The 22,123-nt window shown below is 35.4% G+C and overlaps 2 protein-coding genes across 4 annotated transcripts in view; both read left to right on the top strand.

Annotated features, from left to right (window-relative positions):
• LOC134850907 (torsin-like protein) overlaps positions 1-22,123 on the top strand; it is a 442,884-nt gene that overhangs the window by 360,294 nt on the left and 60,467 nt on the right. The window lies entirely within an intron of this gene.
• On the top strand, positions 18,284-20,260 carry LOC134850908 (uncharacterized). The gene is made up of 2 exons (XM_063866702.1): positions 18,284-18,602; positions 19,563-20,260. Exons 1-2 carry the CDS (start codon positions 18,585-18,587, stop codon positions 19,971-19,973), a joined length of 429 nt encoding a protein of 142 aa, XP_063722772.1. The 5' UTR covers positions 18,284-18,584; the 3' UTR covers positions 19,974-20,260.

Genomic DNA, 22,123 nt, shown 5'->3' with positions numbered 1-22,123 from the left:
AACGCAAATTAACGAAGATTTTCCAGCTCTTCCAATGGAAGATTTTCAAAATCACTATATTCTACTTTTCGACTTGATTTCAATACAGGATGCAGCTGAATACTTGCATTATCCAGAACTTAGTGGAGAAAGCTTGAGGTTAGAAATGTTTTTCCAATTTCCTTTGGAGCAAGTAACGGAAGTGACAGTCTAGGAAAAAGACTATCAAACATTCAAATTGACAAATTCGGAACAGTCGCTAAAAATATTTAATTTTTTTGAGTTTTCAGGTTCCTATAAAAGTATTGTAACTTTTTTGGGACTTTTCTTTGTTATTATCTCGGTACTATCTATATTGTTTTTCTTCAGAACTAAAGCTCCAGAAAAAATAGAGAAGGAATGCTGTTTAGTTGAAAACCCGAGACACTTCAAACTAGACTGTAAAACAGTGTTAAATAAATTTTGCCCATTACATAAGTGTATGGGACTTTGTTGTTTCAATTCCTAAATGTGGGTAAGTCATTATTCTTTTTTTTAACCTAAAGTACACTACCAAACTATCAATTTCTTTTTTAGCTATAAATCAGCCTACAATTGCAAAGATTGATAATTTTTCACTTTTACAAATTATTGAAAGAATTCCAGAGCTCAGGTTCAAGTACATGAGATCATACCCGTCTGATACAGTACCTCAACTAACAAAATACCCTTTTGCAATTATTAACTCAGCCCCAAGCAATGATAGAGGAGAACACTGGATTATGATTGCTCGACTGGATAAAAGCTACTACTTTGCTGATTCTTTGGGAAAAAAAGTTCAACTTACCCTTTTTTGACGAAAAAATTTTCGACAAATGGTTCCTCGAAAGCTACAAAAGACTGATAATTGTGTGGTTTTTAGGCAATTTATTCATCATTTCTTCATTTTTGCAGTATTTTTACTATACGATGTAGAGAATTGTTTGATTATTTATGTAATTTAACTTTTTAAATTCCTTAAATTTTTACGAAATGAATTTTAGCAACTAGCCTTTTGATGAAATAAGGAGGATGATGATGAAATATGGATGTTGTAGTCCCCCAATTCAAAGAATTGACGATAGAGTAGATAAATTTACGAAAATTGCAACCAACTTCAAGTAAATTGCATACTTTTCTTAAAAATTTACTTCGAGAAAGATGGAAAATTATTATACAAAAATATCAGACCCAAAACAAATAAGATACTATCTTTTTCTCAGTGTAAACTTTTACCGTGGCAGAACAATTGATAAATTTGGATGATAATTTTTTGGAAAATTTGGAAATTTCAAAGTTTTTAATAAAGATTAAAGACAAAGTGATGAAAGAGAACTGAACTAAATCGTAGCAAGAAATATGACAGAATAAATAAACCAGTTGAAATAAAAATAAGAACAAGATAAAAACATCTGATTGATCAAAACTTACAAATTTTTGCATAATTTTATCTTAGTTCCAATGAAAAGTTCATGCAATTTTGATTGGATGTATTTCAATTTTTTATGAAAATTTAAGAATTTAATCTCTCAAGAAAGTAATTCACATTTCAATAACACTGTGGGGAACTGCTAATATGCATCTGTCAAATAATCATGAGATAATTATGTGAAAAAAGACAAAATAAGTCATAAAAATAATAAGTGCAATGAACCTGTCATCCGTTCTCCAGATTACCTGGGGAAAAAAGATTAAGTGAGATATAAAAGTAATCAACCGTGAGGAGATGTCAAGATTCCACTGATATCCCGTGGATTGGAATAACTAACCTGTCAAAGATAGGGTCCCCTCCTGACATTTTTCCCCAGAAAACCTGAGGTAAAATAAATAACATGAAATAAGAATTTAAAAGATTCTTTCGAGAAAAAAAAAATTCTGTGTTATATTAGTTAATGATCCCATACTCTAAATCGAAAGCGAATTTTTTGTCGAAACTTATCATCTGAAAATTACCATCCAATTTTTTTTTTTGATTTTTTTGTATAAAATTGTTTTTTCAAGATAAAAATAATTTTGCAAAAAAAACTTAAAAAAATTTCAAAAAATTTTCTGAAACTTACCTTCTGAAACTTACCATACCGAATTTTTGTAATACAAGATACCCCCTACTTATCACAAATCCTAGAAGTTGTTTAAGAGACGCAAGTATTGGCAAAATCGAGCTCAAAAAATTCGGGCGCGAAAAATTTTTCTGAAAATTACCATCTTACCATCTAAAACCTACCATCGTAATATATTAGGAATCCACCGTAATATATAGAACTGAGGGATACCACGGGTGAAAAAATTCCTTTAGAGTCCGTAGGAATTACACGAGTTGTTCTCTTGTTTCGCAAGATATCAGATAATCAATTTCGATTTTTACTTCATACGAAATGGTTGCTCAAAGTTCAGCTAATTGTCCTATTTTTCGTAGACATGCAAGACAGCAAGAGGTCCCAGCTGCAAAAAGAATCGGAGCAGATTTATATGAAATTGCTGCTCCAGAGATTGGAGAAGTTGTCAGTGGACGCAAAAAACTCAAAACATTTGCAAATAATGTTGGAACAAAAACAGTTCGAAAACAGTTGGGAGGTGGAAAAAAGAAATCCAAGCGTAAAAGAAGAAGAGACATTTCTCGAAAAAATAGTTCAAAAATCAGTCGCTCTCGCAGAGACATTTTTGACAAGATAAAGTGAGTGTAAATCAAAGAAGTTATTTTCGGAACGGAGCTTTTACAAATTCTTCTTTGGAGAGTTTTGATAGAGTCCCGGTTTTGGAAACAATAATTTCATCAAACATTTAAGAAGTATTTCCCAGTACTTCTCTAGATGAAAGCAGTTTTGAGTTTGAATTTGAGACGGACCGTAATCTTTATTTGGATATGCGTGATACCCACCTCAATTTAAAGCTTCAATTATTCAAATGAAGATTGTTTGAAGCTTTTAAAAAGGAAAAAGCAGAATATAAAGCAAAATCGCAGGAAGATTCAGATGAGGAACCACAAACTTACATATCTTATGTAAGCAATCTACTACATTCTCTATTCTCCAATTGTGAAGTTTATTTTAATAATACAATGGTTTACAACCCCAATAGATTATATCCTCATAAAGCACAAATATCGAACGAATTCAACTCGTCGGCAGTGAGTAATAAAGGAATACTTACTTGTCACGCGTTTAGTTATGAAGAATATCCGGAAGCATTTGATATGTATCCGTTCACTGGTAGAGCAGATTCTTTAGCATCAAGTATTATTTTTTCACTTTATGGCAGGCTAGCCATTCACTTGTTTAGTTGTGAAAAATTATTATTGCCAGAAACCAAAACTCGAGTTAAACTAATTCGAGCTGGACCTAATTTTTATATGCTGTCTGATAATCCAAATGTTAGTCTGAAAATTGATGATTGTTCACTGTTTACAAGATGAGTTTTAGTAGCTGAATCTAATCATCAATATTTGCAATGGAATCTGGAAAGGGAACCTGCTCATTACAATTACATGGAAACTATAGCAAGAACCTTTATCATTCCATCTAGTCAAAACCAGTTTGTTCAGGAAAATGTTTTTAATAATGCCCCAATTAGAAGGATAGCTGTTGCAATGAAAACATATTTGGCTGTTGCGGGATCTTTTCATGAAAATTTTTTCAATTATCACAAATTTCATTTGAGAGAGCTTAGAATTATTCGGGGCGGAAGAGCAATTGTTTCAATAGATACAACTTCTCCGTGTCGTTCCTATGTTACAACAATGAAAGCACTGCAGTTTAACGAAGATTTTCCAGCTCTTTCTATGGAAGATTTTCAAAATTACAATATTCTAGTTTTCGACTTGACTTCAATACAGGATGCAGCTGAACACTTGCATTATCCAGAACTTAGTGGAGAAAGCTTGAGGTGAGAATTGTTTTTCCAATTTCCCTTGGAGCAAATAACGGAAGTGATAGTCTTGGGAGAAAGACAATCAAACATTCAATTTGACAAATACGGAACAGTCGCTAAAAAATGTTTAATTTTTTTCAGTTTTCAGGTTCCTACAAAAATACTGTAACTTTTTTGGGAATTTTCTTTGTTATTATTTCTGTACTATCTATATTGTTTTTCTTCAGAACTAAAGCTCCAGAAAAAATAGAGAAGGAATGATGTTTACTTGGAAACCCGAGACACTTTTTTAACCTAGACTGTAAAACAGTGTTCAATAAACTTTGCCCATTACATTAGGCTTGTGTATGGGACTTTGTTGATTCAATTCCTAAATCTGTGTAGGTCATTATTCTTTCTCTTTTTTAACCTAAATTATACTATCAAACTATCAATTTCTTTTTTAGCTGAAAATCAGCATACCATTGTAAATATGAATAATTTTTCACTTTTACAAATTATTGAAAGAATTCCAGAGCTCAGGTTCAAGTACATGGGATCATACCTTTCTGATACAAAACCTCAACTAACAAAATACTCTTTTTTAATTATTAACTCAGCCCCAAGCAATGATAGAGGAGAACACTGGTTTATGATTGCTCGACTGGATGAAAGCTACTTTTTGGCTGATTCTTTGAAAGAAAGAGATCAACATACCCTTTTTGACAAAAAAATCTTCGACGGATCGTTCCTCAAAAGCTACAAAAGACTGATAATTTGTAGGGTTCTTAGGCACTTTATTCAGCACTTCTTCTTTTTGAATTCTTCCAGAAGAACTTGAATAATGTTCATGATGTGTCTGTTTTCAATTTTATCAGTAATTTCATTCAAAAATGCATTTTTTATTTGTAAGTGTAAATTTTTGCTGTAATTTTACTATACGATGTAGTGAATTGTTTGATTATTTATGTAATTTAACTTTTTAAATTCCTTAAATTTTTACGAAAAGTTTTTTTAGCAACTAACCCTTTGATAAAATACGGAGAAAGATGATGAAATATGGATGTTGTAGTCCCGCAATTCAAAGAATTAACGATAGAGTAGATAAATTTACGAAAATTGTAACCAACTTCTAGTAAATTGTACTCTAAAAAATTTACTCTTAGAAAGATGGAAAAATTATTATACAAAGATATCAGACCCAAAGATATATGATATTATATTTTTCTCAGTGTAAACTTTTACCGTGGCAGAGCAATTGATAATTTTGGATATTAATTTTTTGGAAAATTTGGAAATTCCAAAGAATTTTTGAAAGATTAAAGACAAAGTGATAAAAGAGAACTGAAATGAATCGTAGCAAGAAATATGACAGAATAAATAAACCAGTTGAGGTAAAAATAAGAATAAGATAAAAAACATCTGATTGGTCGAAACTTACAAATTTTTGCATAATTTTATCTTAGTTCCGATGAAAAGTTCATGCAATTTTGATTGGGTGTATTTCGATTTTTTATGAAAATTTAAAAATTTAATCTCTCGAGAAGGTATTTCACACTTCAATAAGGCTGTGGGGGACTGCTAATTTGCATGTGTCAAATAATCGTGAGATAATTATGTGAAAAAAGATTAAAAAAAGTCATAAAAACAATAAGTGTAATGAACCTGTCATCCGTTCTCCAGATAACCTGGAGAAAAAAGATTAAGTGGGATATAAAAGTAATCAACCGTGAGGAGCTGTCAAGATTCCCCTTATATCCCGTGGAGCGGAATAACTAACTCTTCTGTGCTATATTAGTTTATGATCCCACACTCTAAATCGAAACTTGTTTTTTGTCAAAACTTACCATCTGAAACTTACCATCCAATTTTTTTTGATTTTTTGATATAAAATTGTTTTTTCAAGATAAAAATAAATTTGCATGTAAAACTTAAAAAGTTTCAAAAAAATTTCTGAAAATTACCTTCTGAAAATTACCATACCGAATTTTTGTAATACAAGATAGCCCTTACTTATCACAAATCGTAGAAGTTGACTAAGAAACGCAAGTATTGGCAAAATCAAGCTCAAAAAACTCGGGCGCCAAATATTTTTCTGAAACTTACCATCTTACCATCTAAAACCTACCATCGTAATACATTAGGAATCCTATTCCCTAATGAGTTCTTAATTCCCTACGTTGAATTTCTTATACGTAGGGAAATCTATACATGGCAAATTCGGGCGTCGAAAAAAACTTACCATCTGAAACTTACCATCTGAAACCTGGTATCTTAATACATTGGGAAACCTATTCCCTATCTTAATACATTGGGAAATCTATAGCCTATCTTAATACATAGGGCGAGGACCGGATACTCAATAGCCTATGTTAATGCACGGGGGTCCTCAACCCCCCTTCGAAGTCATCCAACATATTCTTCTTACGTTGCCGCTTCGTCTAACTTGCGCAGGCTACTCAAGTGTAGGATCTGGTCATCTAGAAAACTTTTTTCTTCCATGAGATTTTCAATAAAAACCTTTGCTTTCGCGATAACTATTTAGGGCAATTTCGGAGCCCAATAATTTCTCCAAGTTATCGCTGATGGGCCATGCCAGAAAAATTCCAGGTATGCAAAAGCTCGAGTCCGTTTGAGACAGCAAAATTATAAGCATAAGCGTGCAGTATTTAATACGGTAACGTAAAACGAAAGACGTTAAAATATCAACTTGCGTTCAGTAAAATCACCACGAGCGCCATTAGTGAAACGATAAGTTCATCGTAACAAAAATGTTGACTTCATATTCCATATTCGACATACGTTATGTAATAGAAGAAATTTTTGCTAAAAAGTAAATTTCAAACGTTTTCGCAACTATGTGCATCGTCAGGATTTTAACCTTAAACTACTCTAAATAAACGATGAAACTCAATTTACAAATGTTATTTACAATAAATCACATACAATTTGGTTCTAAACCATCATGATAAAAATTAAGCCAATCACAGTTGACCTCTAAATTACTATTAAGATTAAAATACTTTTAACCTCTAAAATTAATTAAACATTTTTAAATTAATTTGTCTGGAAGTTTCTGAGTCATAATTTTGATTTAGACATGTACGTTTTGAATAAAAAACCAAAAATATTTTGGGACTAAATTTTCAGTGTTAACTCCCTGCTCCTAAACTCATCGCGCGTGTTCAAGCCCGGTTTCTCCTTCCTGATATGTATTGCCTCTAGTGTTAGCAATTTTGTTTGGTTGTTTGACCTATCTATAATTTCCCAACTAAGATCTGCGCTATTTCCCTCAAGTTGGCATTGCTGAAGGTGGTGGCCTATCGGTGAGTCTGCTTTCTTATATTCCTCAATTCTAGTGGTCAAATGTCGAACAGTTTGTCCGACATAGGTGGAAGTGCATCCAGTACATGACAGTTTTTAAACCACTCTTGACATGAGGTCATTAGAAAATGCTGACTTCAGTCATGGTAATCATGATTGTAGTTTTCTTGTGGTGAAAACCACTTGAAAGTTAGTTAATTTTCGTAACCTGTTAGCAAAATATTGGCTTTGGTTACCTCTATATTGCACCATCAGCATTGAGGGCTTCCCATCCTTTGGTGATTGAACTGACAAACCCCTGTCACTATCCAGGGGCTTGCCCTTACCCTCGATTATCTTGCACAAGGCATCTGAAGCCACCTTTGCGGACCAATTTTCAGGGTACTGATTTGTCAGCCATTGCGCCCTATTAGTTTCCATAGCCTTATCAAATTGCTCCCAGCTAGATATACTCCTAAAAACCCTGTGTACAGTGCCGTGGATAACACTACGCTTATACTCAGTTGGGGCGCAGCTTCTATAGTTCAGTATAGTCCCTGTATCTGTTGGTTTTTGATACCAACTGCAAGTTACACGCCTACCCCGCTATACATTTATGTTCAAATCCAGGAACGGCAAATTCCCCTCCGAATTAGTTTTCTCTAGAGTGAACTGCAAATTTGGATGAAGAGAATTGGCGGCATCGAGAAGACAACTGGCTCCCCTCTGACTGTTCTAACGATGTCATCCACATACCTGAGGAACAATTTCACCTTGATGCGTATACGTCATCGGATAATTTTCCGCATTTTAGATGATACCAGTTTCGGCAACTCTCGCATTCAACCCCTTTGATCTATATGTGACTTTCCTGCTGCAACATGGGCACAAGCCGTTTTTGTCATTAAGTTGCTGTAACCCCGTTCCCACCGGTATTTGTTGTCGTAGAGCAAATTCGTATTCTTTCAGCCATAAGTTTGCCAGAATTACAGCGAGGGACGCGCCCATTGCTAAACCATCAACTTGTACATACCATGAATCATTAAACTTGAAATATACTTTGCTGACCGCCATTTTCAAAAGACTTTTCATGGATGCTCTTTGAATTTCAGGAGGAGACTCCTGGCTGTACAGCTTCTGTAAAGCAATTTCAATTGCCTCCTTCAGGGGAACGTTGATGTACAGACTTTTCACATCAAGAGATATTATGGTTTCATCCGGATCTAGAGCAATGTTTTCTATTTTTTCTCTAGCCTCTTTAGTATTGGTTTCTATATTTGCTCCATCGATGTTGTCAAAAAACTTTGCAAGCATTTTGTTAAGATTCTCATACGAGCTGCCGGGAAGTGATAGTACAGGTCGTATGGGTGTCTCCTCCTTGTGTACCTTAGCTAAACCGTACAAACGGGCGGGTTGCCCCCCTGTTGATTTCATCTTAGAATATAACTGATCACTTATCTCGTCTCTTTTGTTCATGGCTAGTAATTCTTTGTTAAGTTCCTTCTCAATTTTCAGTATCACCTCATCAGTGGTTGCATCTTTTTTCACAAACTGAGCAGATTGCATCAAAGATTCCAGCTTTGATTCATATGTTTGTTTCCTCATTATGCAAAAACCAACCCCATTATCAAAAGGCACAGCCAGCAACCCATTGTTTTTGAGATATTTCCTCGTTTTTTGAACGGCTTTGTCTCTTGGGGTTTGCCGTACGTTTTTTGCATATGCCTTTGCCGCGGCTTCCATTTCACATAACGTTTCACCAGATGTTTTTTGATTTTTCAATTGTGAGAGGAAAATGTCGATATCCGCCAAAAAATGTGTTTCGTGCTTGGGGCCCATTGATAGCACTTCATATACCCATTCAGGCAGTTCAAAATTATCAAGTACCTTAACTGATCGCTCATTTCTCCCCCCAAGAGGTTTATCTTGTCTCTCGGACAGTTTTTCTAAATTTTTTTAATGGTTTTCTGATGTTGTCTTTAAGCTTGCCTCAACTTGACGCCTCACGAATCGGAAAATGGATGCCCACCACTGTTTGTCAATTTCTTTTTGCACCAGTGATCTTGCTTTCCTTAGCATCTCCTCGTACCTTTTCCTATCGTCATTTGCCCTAGAAGTTTCAGTCCTTAGTAGTTTTAATTGAAAATGATGCACAGCTTGGTCCGAAAAAACCCCGTTCTCGGGGACCCTAAACTTCAAAAAGTCCGGTATTAGATCGTTTTTCAGACATTTTCTCGGAAACTTCAGTCTATGTACAGATACTTGAACTTTTTTAAAGAATTTTAAATAGTCTAACACAATTTTCCAAGTTAGTTTTCTTTTTAAAATTTGTCTGAGCCAAACAGCAGGCAAAAGTACTGTGGTCATTGTTTTGCAGGCCACGTGTAATGAAACTCACAAGGCACAAAGCAAAACAAATCACGCTCTTCTCACCCCTGTCTTTGAAGCGCAGACACTTCCTCTGCCTTCAGCTTCTGCTCACGTCTTGCTTTCGCCTTCCTCGTTGTCTGTGATGGTCTCTGTTGTTTGCCCCTGATATTGCCAATCAGCTCTGACAGCCTTTCTTTGTGTGCCACTACCACTCGTAGAGATTTCAGCTCCAAATCAGCACTCTGGTGCAGCTTCAGATATTCCTTGGGCTGCTCCGGGTCGTTTTGCTTGCTCTTGGAGAGTAGCCGTTTTGTAGCTGGAATAATGAGCACCCTTGTGCCGAGAAGCTGACTAAACAAGTCGGGCGTTCCTTCTCTTCTGCAATAAACGATCGCCAATATCTGCTGCTTCTTCGACTTCAAATAGTTTGTCAGCTCCTCGACACCGGCTGGGCGATAGTTGTTTGTTCTGTGGCTGCTAATGGTGTTGTTCACCAGGTCGTGCCACACAACCACTTTTTTCTCCTTCAGTGGACTGTCTTCCAGTAGTCGTCGGAGGTTCTTTCCTGTGTTAAGGGTGTTGATGCTGTGGAACAGGGAGCTAGCTGCTACAATATGAAACTTTTCGTTAACTCAAATAAAAATCGGCCATATTTTACGTATCGATAAAAAAGACACTATGAAAATTCTCTATTCCTTGATGAAAATCATTAAAAATTTTTATACTGGCCCTTTAATGGGAAAACAGTTTGAATTTCAAGCTCTTCGCTTTTTGGTTTATCACGAAGTTACAAGTAAAATTGAAGAAATTTTTGCTAAAAAAAAAATTTCAAACGTTTTCAAACTATGTGCATCGTCAAGATTTTTACAATAAACTACTCTAAATGACGATAAAACATCAATTTACAAATGTTATTTACAATAAATCACATACAATTTGGTTCTAAAGCATCATCTATGAGATCTTCAATAAAAATCTATGCTTTCGCGATAACTACTAAGTGCAATTTCGGAGCCCAATAACCTTTCCAAGTAATCGCTGATGGGCCATGCCAGAAAAATTCCAGGTATGGAAAGCTGGAGTTCGTCTGAACAGCTTTGACTTGTTGCAACATTGGTTTTGATTTGAGTTGAAACAAAAACCTTGAACCAAAACACTGAATTAGAAAAACAAATGTAACAAAAAAGCATTTTCTACCTACATTGAAAATGCTGCATGGCTTCGCTATTCTTTTTCGCCTCTGGCTGCCGCTTCGTCTAACTTGCGCTGGCTCCTCAAGTGTAGGATCTGGTCATCTGGAAAACTTTTTTCTTCCATGAGATCTTCAATAAAAATCTATGCTTTCGCGATAACTACTAAGTGCAATTTCGGAGCCCAATAACCTTTCCAAGTAATCGCTGATGGGCCATGCCAGAAAAATTCCAGGTATTGAAAGCTGGAGTTCGTTTGAGGCAGCAAAATTATAAGCATAAGCGTGCAGTATTTAATACGGTTAAGTAAAACGAAAGACGTTAAAATATCAACTTGCATTCAGTAAAATCACCACGTGTCTAAATTTGCCTTTTAGTTTGGTTCTAACTTTTTTTTAAATATCATTTTGTTTTAAATTTTTTTCCTTTCTGGTGATTTTTTCTTTTCCAGTTTCGGTTTACTTGTGTATTGAGGGGAAATGGGAGATAAACATTTTTGACTAGTTTTAATTTTTTTGAGTTTTCTCGACTTAAAGGGTTTCTCTCAGGTATTTTTCGCTTGCTTACAGCTAAGTAAGGTTTATGATTTTTTTTACCTTCTTTTGTCTTGGTGCGAGTTTTTGGTACTTTTTTTTAAAATAATTTGATAAATTTCGGTATTTTTGATTTTTTCTTTCAATTAAGTGGCTGTTTTGCATTGTATCGCAAGTGTCGCGAAGCTCGGATTCGCCTCTGTGTCTAGGTTTGTAGCTAAAGCTAGATTTATTTGATGCGTACAAGTTATGCGAAAAGCTTCCCAATTCATTCTTGGACATAGATCTTCGTTTTGAACACGTTTATAACTAATGCTATTTTTGAGAGCTTGGTTTTTTGCTTAATTGTTTCGGTCGAAACATTGTCGGATTAGGTTCTACACGTCTCTTTTTAGTTTTTTTGTTCGCTGATTTTCGTACGTTTTATTTCGATTCTGTAGAAGTTTGAAAAATCCCGCAGGTTTGCACAGAGTCTTTTACCTGTCTGAACGGGCTTGAGTTTTTTTCTCGTAATTGTTTCTTTTTTTTCTAGTAGTGTAATTTTTTCTATGTTTTGGATAATCTCGGTTTATTTTCAATGGATTTTCTGTTGATACAAGTTATAAAAATCACAAGTTACTTTTTGTATTCCTTTCTGCAATGCTTTCACTGAAGTATCTTTAGGAATGTCAAGAACGGATGCAGATTCTAGAAGATGCTGAGAAAATCCCGCTGCTAGATGATACCTCTAACGAAAAGTGCACCCAGAGGTCAATAAGATTGGGACGAGTGGGAGTGGTGTTCGACTTCAGCCTGCCAATCCAGTTCTCCTATCCACCGGCGAACCTGGCTTCAATCCAGCTGCCGGACCTTGATGAACGTATATCTGTGTCATACCCTTTCGAAGTGTTCTTCGCTGTGGCCAATTGCCAGCGAGAGGAGAAAGTGAATGCGGAATATCGTTTTTCTGTGAACAGGCAACTCGGATATATGAGATACTACTATTTCGCAGATGTACCTGACGTTGATTATAAGTTGAAACCAACTCTGGTGGTTCTGCTGTTGGCGACTGTGTGCCGATTGTTCATCAAATACAACATAATCAATGCTTTTGTCGTAATGAATATCTATCGCGCTTTCTATCTTAAATTTTCATGATTTTTCAAAGTTTGATATTAAATGAAACTAACACATTTTATGCGCAATTTTTCAGTATTGTGACTGGATAAAAAGTTTTTGATCGCTTTGAAATAGCTGAAGAATATCTAGCATTATTGCCTCCAGCAACTTTCGATTTCATTTGATCTTATTTTAAAATAAATGACCAATCATTCGGTCGATAGTTTTTTTTTAGCATAATAGTCAAATGAAACTATCATTGGCCCTTTTCAATTACCTTATTTTGATATAACTGTTTGATGCTTATCAAATTGCATACCAGTATGTTGTATTTACACTTGAGGATTGCTATGAGTCATATCATCATTTCTGTAAATACTGTTTAGTATATCTTTTTATACGGTTTTCTGTAAATTTAGTCTTTCATAGTCTTTTTTTCTCTTCTTTCAGCTAACTGGCAAAGTGATAGTCGAATGGTGTGCAGGTAGCATAGAATGTTCCGACCATACTAATCCAAGAAAATTAAATGTTTAAAAATTTAAGCTTAAACAAGTTCGAAATTGGAGGAGATTTACCAAAGGAGTTGACCTTGCAAACCTTTCGTCCATTCTTGCTTCATGTAAGTTGATCTGAAAAACTGAAAATTTCATACTTTTTTCTCGACAGTTTTTTTGTTTTTTTTTGGGCGTGGGGGCTCATATCAATATCACTAGGGCTCCAATATGAAAACTTTTAAAAACTCGATGCTTGCTTTCCTTGAGGTGCTTAAATCGGGCTGAGAAAAAAACACCCTACACCATAGTTTCTTTCCACTTCGTGAAAAGGCCAAAACAAGTAGCGCAGAATGTTCCGACCACAGTTATTTACACTTGGGAAGCGAGTGTTTTATTACGAACCTTCTTTTTTGCCAACCCAACTAGCAAAAATTGGTACCACTTTTAGGGCAACTTTACAGCTTTTTCATAGCATGGGCTTTGTCATTCGAATAGTAGTAAGTTAACACAGTTGATGCATTTTTAATATCTCACAATGTTTTGAAATGCATAATTTATACATACTGTGGCTCTATGTTTTGCTATTTGTTACATGCAAAGTAGATGTGGATGCCCTCAGTGTGTTATAATCCAGATTATTACTTGCAAAATTGAGTCTATTTGTATTTGAGACCACTATGCTGAATGGCATTGGCAATTTAGCATATGTAGCTGCTTTATTCGTGACTTAGTGTTTGTCGGTGGTTAAGCGTGTGTGGCTGAGTGGTTAGTGCGTGAGACTCTAAATCTTTTGATTGCAGTTGCTCCAGATCGAGCTTTTGCTACTTCGAGGCTTATTTATATTTTTTCTTTTTGCTTTTTCTAGAGCTACTCTTTGGTCGTGTTCTCGCAAGTGTTTGCGAAGCGCAGCGTCGCCTCATTGTTCATTTTTTTCTTAATTATTGTGCGTGTGGGAATTTTGTCGTTTTTTTGAGAGGAGGAACTAAAAGTTAACATAAACCAAACTACCATTGGATTTATCAACGAATAAAAACACGATGAGCTTACCTTGAATCATTTTGAAGAGTAATCTTTTTTTTAAATTGTGGGCAAAAATATAAGCAATAAATTTCACCCAGTAAAAAATCTCAATTTAGGAAAAATATAAAGTTCCCTTTGTTTCGACAACATTTCTATTGAGAACAGACCACCTTTGAGTGATGAAAAGGTGTCGAAAGAAAACCATGAATGAATGAACCAATTTTTCTCGAAACAGAAAAAAATTGGAATTTTTTTGAGCCTCGGTCGAATCACGACCGAACAAATTCAAGTACGATTTATCTCTCATTACGTTGCTGGTGAAGCCTTTTTTCATGGAGAAATAAAAGTAAAAAAGACAGAATGCTGTTCGTGTTGGTAACAAAAATTAGTGAATTTTGAAATCTGAGTGAGAAGGTAATTAGTACTTGAGATAATACTTGAAATTTGTTGTCGACCTTGTTTTTCAGATCGACTAAATTGATTTTCTGAGCTTGTATCACTCCAAAGTATATTTGTCAAAAAAACAGGGGAAAGAGACGTTTTCAGATGAATTTTGGAATGCTTTGACCAAAACACTGCGTTTTATAGGCGCGCGCTCCCCCTCAAAATTAGTATATATTGGCTCTGAAGGGGCAATTTGACTCAGTTTTTGGGGTAATAGATGTCCCGAATAAGTACCACAGGGGCGACCTTTTAAGTGGCGAGATGTCAAATTGCCCCTTCTTCCCCTGAATAACCACTACTGGTCTGTTCCCTTTATATCAAGAATAGACGGAACACGAATAGTTTAAACATGTAGGTAACGGGTTAAGAGGAGGAGCTCATCCAAAAGAATGAAATTTTAGGGTGGAGCAAGCGGTACAAGTTTGACTTAGTTGAAAATTCTTAATACGGGCGTTTTTTTTATTCCGCTTAAATTAATAGTTCAAATCTTGAACTGAAACAATTAAGCTTCATTTTGCTTAGCCAAAAATAATAATTACTTTGAAAACTATTCCAATTTGATAAATAAAACTGCAGATTTTATCCCAGACCAGGAAAAAGAATAGATGCAGAAATAAATGCCAAACATCTCAAAATTCCGCTTTGTTGGAAATTGGCTTAAAATTAAAACGATCGAATTTGTATTAACAAAACGAATCAGTGAGGTCTGTGTTTTGCTGTGTTAATAAAATGATTACTAAAAAATTGCAAAATTTGAAAGTTTACGAGAAATAAGTAAACAGACCCCTCAATATGTTCGGAGCGTTCATAGAGCCAATTTTTTCCACTTAGTGTCTGCGAACCTAAAATTTAAGAGGCGGAGCAAAAAGCAGAATGGTCCAAGAGCTTTCAACCCCCTTTGATCTATATGTGACTTTCCTGCTGCAACATGGGCACAAGCCGTTTTTGTCATTAATTTGCTGTAACCCCGTTCCCACCGGTATTTGTTGTCGTAGAGCAAATTCGTATTCTTTCAGCCATAAGTTTGCCAGAATTACAGCGAGGGACGCGCCCATTGCTAAACCATCAACGTGTACATACCATGAATCATTAAACTTGAAATATACTTTGCTGACCGCCATTTTCAAAAGACTTTTCATGGTTGCTCTTTGAATTTCAGGAGGAGACTCCTGGCTGTACAGCTTCTGTAAAACAATTTCAATTGCCTCCTTCAGGGGAACGTTGGTGTACAGACTTTTCACATCAAGAGATATTATGGTTTCATCCGGATCTAGAGCAATGTTTTCTTATTTTTTCTCTAGCCTCTTTAGTATTGGTTTCTATATTTGCTCCATCGATGTTGTCAAAAAACTTTGCAAGCATTTTGTTAAGATTCTCATACGAGCTGCCGGGAAGTGATAGTACAGGTCGTAGGGGTGTCTCCTCCTTGTGTACCTTAGCTAAACCGTACAAACGGGCGGGTTGCCCCCCTGTTGATCTCATCTTAGAATATAACTGATCACTTATCTCGTCTCTTTTGTTTATGGCTAGTAACTCTTTGTTAAGTTCCTTCTCAATTTTCAGTATCACCTCATCAGTGGTTGCATCTTTTTTCACAAACTGAGCAGATTGCATCAAGGATTCCAGCTTTGATTCATATGTTTGATTCCTCATTATGCAAAAACCAACCCCCTTATCAAAAGGCACAGCCAGCAACCCATTGTTTTTGAGATATTTCCTCGTTTTTTGAACGGCTTTGTCTCTTGGGGTTTGCCGTACGTTTTTTGCATATGCCTTTGCCGCGGCTTCTATTTCACATAACGTTTCACCAGATGTTTTTTGATTTTTCAGTTGTGAGAGGAAAATGTCGATATCCGCCAAAAAATGTGTTTCGTGCTTGGGGCCCATTGATAGCACTTCATATACCCATTCAGGCAGTTCAAAATTATCAAGTACCTTAACTGATCGCTCATTTCTCCCCCCAAGAGGTTTATCTTGTCTCTCGGACAGTTTTTCTAAATTTTTTTAATGGTTTTCTGATGTTGTCTTTAAGCTTGCCTCAACTTGACGCCTCACGAATCGGAAAATGGATGCCCACCACTGTTTGTCAATTTCTTTTTGCACCAGTGATCTTGCTTTCCTTAGCATCTCCTCGTACCTTTTCCTATCGTCATTTGCCCTAGAAGTTTCAGTCCTTAGTAGTTTTAATTGAAAATGATGCACAGCTTGGTCCGAAAAAACCCCGTTCTCGGGGACCCTAAACTTCAAAAAGTCCGGTATTAGATCGTTTTTCAGACATTTTCTCGGAAACTTCAGTCTATGTACAGATACTTGAACTTTTTTAAAGAATTTTAAATAGTCTAACACAATTTTCCAAGTTAGTTTTCTTTTTAAAATTTGTCTGAGCCAAACAGCAGGCAAAAGTACTGTGGTCATTGTTTTGCAGGCCACGTGTAATGAAACTCACAAGGCACAAAGCAAAACAAATCACGCTCTTCTCACCCCTGTCTTTGAAGCGCAGACACTTCCTCTGCCTTCAGCTTCTGCTCACGTCTTGCTTTCGCCTTCCTCGTTGTCTGTGATGGTCTCTGTTGTTTGCCCCTGATATTGCCAATCAGCTCTGACAGCCTTTCTTTGTGTGCCACTACCACTCGTAGAGATTTCAGCTCCAAATCAGCACTCTGGTGCAGCTTCAGATATTCCTTGGGCTGCTCCGGGTCGTTTTGCTTGCTCTTGGAGAGTAGCCGTTTTGTAGCTGGAATAATGAGCACCCTTGTGCCGAGAAGCTGACTAAACAAGTCGGGCGTTCCTTCTCTTCTGCAATAAACGATCGCCAATATCTGCTGCTTCTTCGACTTCAAATAGTTTGTCAGCTCCTCGACACCGGCTGGGATGCTGTGGAACAGGGAGCTAGCTGCTACAATATGAAACTTTTCGTTAACTCAAATAAAAATCGGCCATATTTTACGTATCGATAAAAAAACACTATAAAAATTCTCTATTCATTGATGAAAATCATTAAAAATTTTTATACTGGCCCTTTAATGGGAAAACAGTTGGAATTTCAAGCTCTTCGCTTTTTGGTTTATCACGAATTTACAAGTAAAATTGAAGAAATTTTTGCTAAAAAGTAAATTTCAAACGTTTTCGCAACTATGTGCATCGTCAGGATTTTGACAACAAACTACTCTAAATGGCGATAAAACATCAATTTACAAATGTTATTTACAATAATTCACATACAGTTTGGTTCTAAACCATCATGATAAAAAATTAGCCAATCACAGTTGACCTCTAAATTACTATTAAGATTAAAATACTTTTAACCTCTAAAATTAATTAAACATTTTAAAATTAATTTGTCTGGAAGTTTCTGAGTCATAATTTCGATTTAGACATGTACGTTTTGAAAAAAAAACCAAAAATATTTTGGGACTAAATTTTCAGTGTTAACTCTGAAAATTTAGTCCCAAAATATTTTTGGTTCTTTATTCAAAACGTACATGTCTAAATCGAAATTAAGACTCAGAAACTTCCAGACAAATTAATTTTAAAATGTTTAATTAATTTTAGAGGTTAAAAGTATTTTAATCTTAATAGTAATTTAGAGGTCAACTGTGATTGGCTAATTTTTTATCATGATGGTTTAGAACCAAATTGTATGTGATTTATTGTAAATAACATTTGTAAATTGATGTTTTATCGTCATTTAGAGTAGTTTATTGTAAAAATCTTGACGATGCACATAGTTGCGAAAACGTTTGAAATTTACGTTATGTAATAGAGTAATAACCTCATGAATGATAAGATAAGTAGATTACAAGTTTACACCACAAATATCAGTAGATTTAGCATGTTCATCTGTTTCGTCAAATTTTGGATTTTATCAGTCTCAGTTTTTTTTGTCGTCAGCTGAAAAAGCCTCCCGAACTGGAAAAATTTTCAAAGGCAAGTAATTAATCATGAAAAAATAAAAAAACTTTTTGCAACTGAACAGCTTTGACTTGTTGCAACATTGGTTTTGATTTGAGTTGAAACAAAAACCTTGAACCAAAACACTGAATTAGAAAAACAAATGTAACAAAAAAGCATTTTCTACCTACATTGAAAATGCTGCATGGCTTCGCTATTCTTTTTCGCCTCTGGCTGCCGCTTCGTCTAACTTGCGCTGGCTCCTCAAGTGTAGGATCTGGTCATCTGGAAAACTTTTTTTCTTCCATGAGATCTTCAATAAAAATCTATGCTTTCGCGATAACTACTAAGTGCAATTTCGGAGCCCAATAACCTTTCCAAGTAATCGCTGATGGGCCATGCCAGAAAAATTCCAGGTATGGAAAGCTGGAGTTCGTTTGAGACAGCAAAATTATAAGCATAAGCGTGCAGTATTTAATACGGTAAAGTAAAACGAAAGACGTTAAAACATCAATTTGCATTCAGTAAAATCACCACTTGTCTAAATTTGCCTTTTAGTTTGGTTCTAACTTTTTTTAAATATCATTTTGTTTTAAATTTTTTTCCTTTCTGGTGATTTTTTCTTTTCCAGTTTCGGTTTACTTGTGTATTGAGGGGAAATGGGAGATAAACATTTTTGACTAATTTTAATTTTTTTGAGTTTTCTCGACTTAAAGGGTTTCTCTCAGGTATTTTTCGCTTGCTTACAGCTAAGTAAAGTTTATGATTTTTTTTACCTTCTTTTGTCTTGGTGCGAGTTTTTTGGTATTTTTTTTTAAATAATTTGAAAAACTTCGGTATTTTTGATTTTTTCTTTCAATTTAGTGGCTGTTTTGCATTGTATCGCAAGTGTCGCGAAGCTCGGATTCGCCTCTGTGTCTAGGTTTGTAGCTAAAGCTAGGTTTATTTGATGCGTACAAGTTATGCGAAAAGCTTCCCAATTCATTCTTGGACATAGATCTTCTTTTTGAACACGTTTATAACTAATGCTATTTTTGAGAGCTTGGTTTTTTGCTTTATTGTTTCGGTCGAAACATTGTCGGATTAGTTTCTACACGTCTCTTTTCAGTTTTTTTGTTCGCTGATTTTCGTACGTTTTATTTCGATTCTGTAGAAGTTTGAAAAATCCCGCAGGTTTGCACAGATTCTTTTACCTGTCTGAACGGGCTTGAGTTTTTTTCTCGTAATTGTTTCTTTTTTTTCTAGTAGTGTAATTTTTTCTATGTTTTAGATAATCTCGGTTTATTTTCAATGGATTTTCTGTTGATACAAGTTATAAAAATCACAAGTTACTTTTTGTATTCCTTTCTGCAATGCTTTCACTGAAGTATCTTTAGGAATGTCAAGAACGGATGCAGATTCTAGAAGATGCTGAGAAAATCCCGCTGCTAGATGATACCTCTAACGAAAAGTGCACCCAGAGGTCAATAAGATTGGGACGAGTGAGAGTGGTGTTCGACTTCAGCCTGCCAATCCAGTTCTCCTATCCACCGGCGAACCTGGCTTCAATCCAGCTGCCGGACCTTGATGAACGTATATCTGTGTCATACCCTTGCGAAGTGTTCTTCGCTGTGGCCAATTGCCAGCGAGAGGAGAAAGTGAATGCGGAATATCGTATTTCTGTGAACAGGCAACTCGGATATATGAGATACTACTATTTCGCAGATGTACCTGACGTTGATTACAAGTTGAAACCAACTCTGGTGGTTCTGCTGTTGGCGACTGTGTGCCGATTGTTCATCAAATAGAACATAATCAATGCTTTTGTCGTAATGAATATCTATCGCGCTTTCTATCTTAAATTTTCATGATTTTTCAAAGTTTGATATTAAATGAAACTAACACATTTTATGCGCAATTTTTCAGTATTGTGACTGGATAAAAAGTTTTTGATCGCTTTGAAATAGCTGAAGAATATCTAGCATTATTGCCTCCAGCAACTTTCGATTTCATTTGATCTTATTTTAAAATAAATGACCAATCATTCGGTCGATAGTTTTTTTTAGCATAATAGTCAAATGAAACTATCATTGGCCCTTTTCTATTACCTTATTTTGATATAACTGTTTGATGCTTATCAAATTGCATACCAGTATGTTGTATTTACACTTGAGGATTGCTATGAGTCATATCATCATTTCTGTAAATACTGTTTAGTAAATCTTTTTATACGGTTTTCTGTAAATTTAGTCTTTCATAGTCTTTTTTTCTCTTCTTTCAGCTAACTGGCAAAGTGATAGTCGAATGATGTGCAGGTAGCATAGAATGTTCCGACCACACAAATCCAAGAAAATTAAATGTTTAAAAATTTAAGCTTAAATAAGTTCGAAATTGGAGGAGATTTACCAAAGGAGTTGACCTTGCAAACCTTTCGTCCATTCTTGCTTCATGTAAATTGATCTGAAAAACTGAAAATTTCATACTTTTTTCTCGACAGTTTTTTTGTTTTTTTTTGGGCGTGGGGGCTCATATCAATATCACTAGGGCTCCAATATGAAAACTTTTCAAAACTCGATGCGTGCTTTCCTTGAGGTGCTTAAATCGGGCTGAGAAAAAAACACCCTACACCATAGTTTCTTTCCACTTCGTGAAAAGGCCGAAACAAGTAGCGCAGAATGTTCCGACCACAGTTATTTACACTTGGGAAGCGAGTGTTTTATTGCGAACCTTCTTTTTTGCCAACCCAAGTAGCAAAAATTGGTACCACTTTTAGGGCAATTTTACAGCTTTTTCATAGCATGGGCTTTGTCATTCGAATAGTAGTAAGTTAACACAGTTGATGCATTTGTAATATCTCACAATGTTTTCAAATGCATAATTTATACATACTTTGGCTCTATGTTTTGCTATTTGTTACATGCAAAGTAGGTGTGGATGTCCTCAGTGTGTTATAATCCAGATTATTACTTGCAAAATTGAGTCTATTTGTATTTGAGACCACTTTGCTGAATGGCATTGGCAATTTAGCATATGTAGCTGCTTTATTCGTGACTTAGTGTTTGTCGGTGGTTAAGCGTGTGTGGCTGAGTGGTTAGTGCGTGAGACTCAAAATCTTTTGATTGCAGTTGCTCCAGATCGAGCTTTTGCTAATTCGAGGCTTATTTATATTTTTTCTTTTTGCTTTTTCTAGAGCTGCTTTTTGGTCGTGTTCTCGCAAGTGTTTGCGAAGCGCAGCGTCGCCTCATTGTTCATTTTTTTCTTAATTATTGTGCGTGTGGGAATTTTGTAGTTTTTTTGAGAGGAGGAACTAAAAGTTAACATAAACCAAACTACCATTGGATTTATCAACGAATAAAAACACGATGAGCTTACATTGAATCATTTTGAAGAGTAATCTTTTTTTTAAATCGTGGGCAAAAATATAAGCAATAAATTTCACCCAGTAAAAAATCTCAATTTAGGAAAAATATAAAGTTCCCTTTGTTTCGACAACATTTCTATTGAGAACAGACCACCTTTGAGTGATGAAAAGGTGTCGAAAGAAAACCATGAATGAATGAACCAATTTTTCTCGAGACAGAAAAAAATTGGAATTTTTCTGAGCCTCGGTCGAATCACGACCGAACAAATTTAAGTACGATTTATCTCTCATTACGTTGCTGGTGAAGCCTTTTTTTCATGGAGAAATAAAAGTAAAAAAAAGAGAATGCTGTTCGTGTTGGTAACAAAAATCAGTGAATTTTGAAATCTGAGTGAGAAGGTAATTAGTACTTGAGATAATACTTGAGATTTGTTGTCGACCTTGTTTTTTTTCAGATCGACTAAATTGATTTTCTGAGCTTGTATCACTCCAAAGTATATTTGTCAAAAAAAACAGGGGAAAGAGACGTTTTCAGATGAATTTTGGAATGCTTTGACCAAAATACTGCGTTTTATAGGCGCGCGCTCCCCCTCAAAA

This window comes from Symsagittifera roscoffensis, chromosome 7 (assembly GCF_963678635.1).
Source record: "Symsagittifera roscoffensis chromosome 7, txSymRosc1.1, whole genome shotgun sequence".
Taxonomy (NCBI): Eukaryota; Metazoa; Xenacoelomorpha; order Acoela; family Convolutidae; genus Symsagittifera; species Symsagittifera roscoffensis.
Note: the sequence above shows the minus strand (reverse complement) of the source record. Positions and strands in the feature narration are given on the sequence as shown.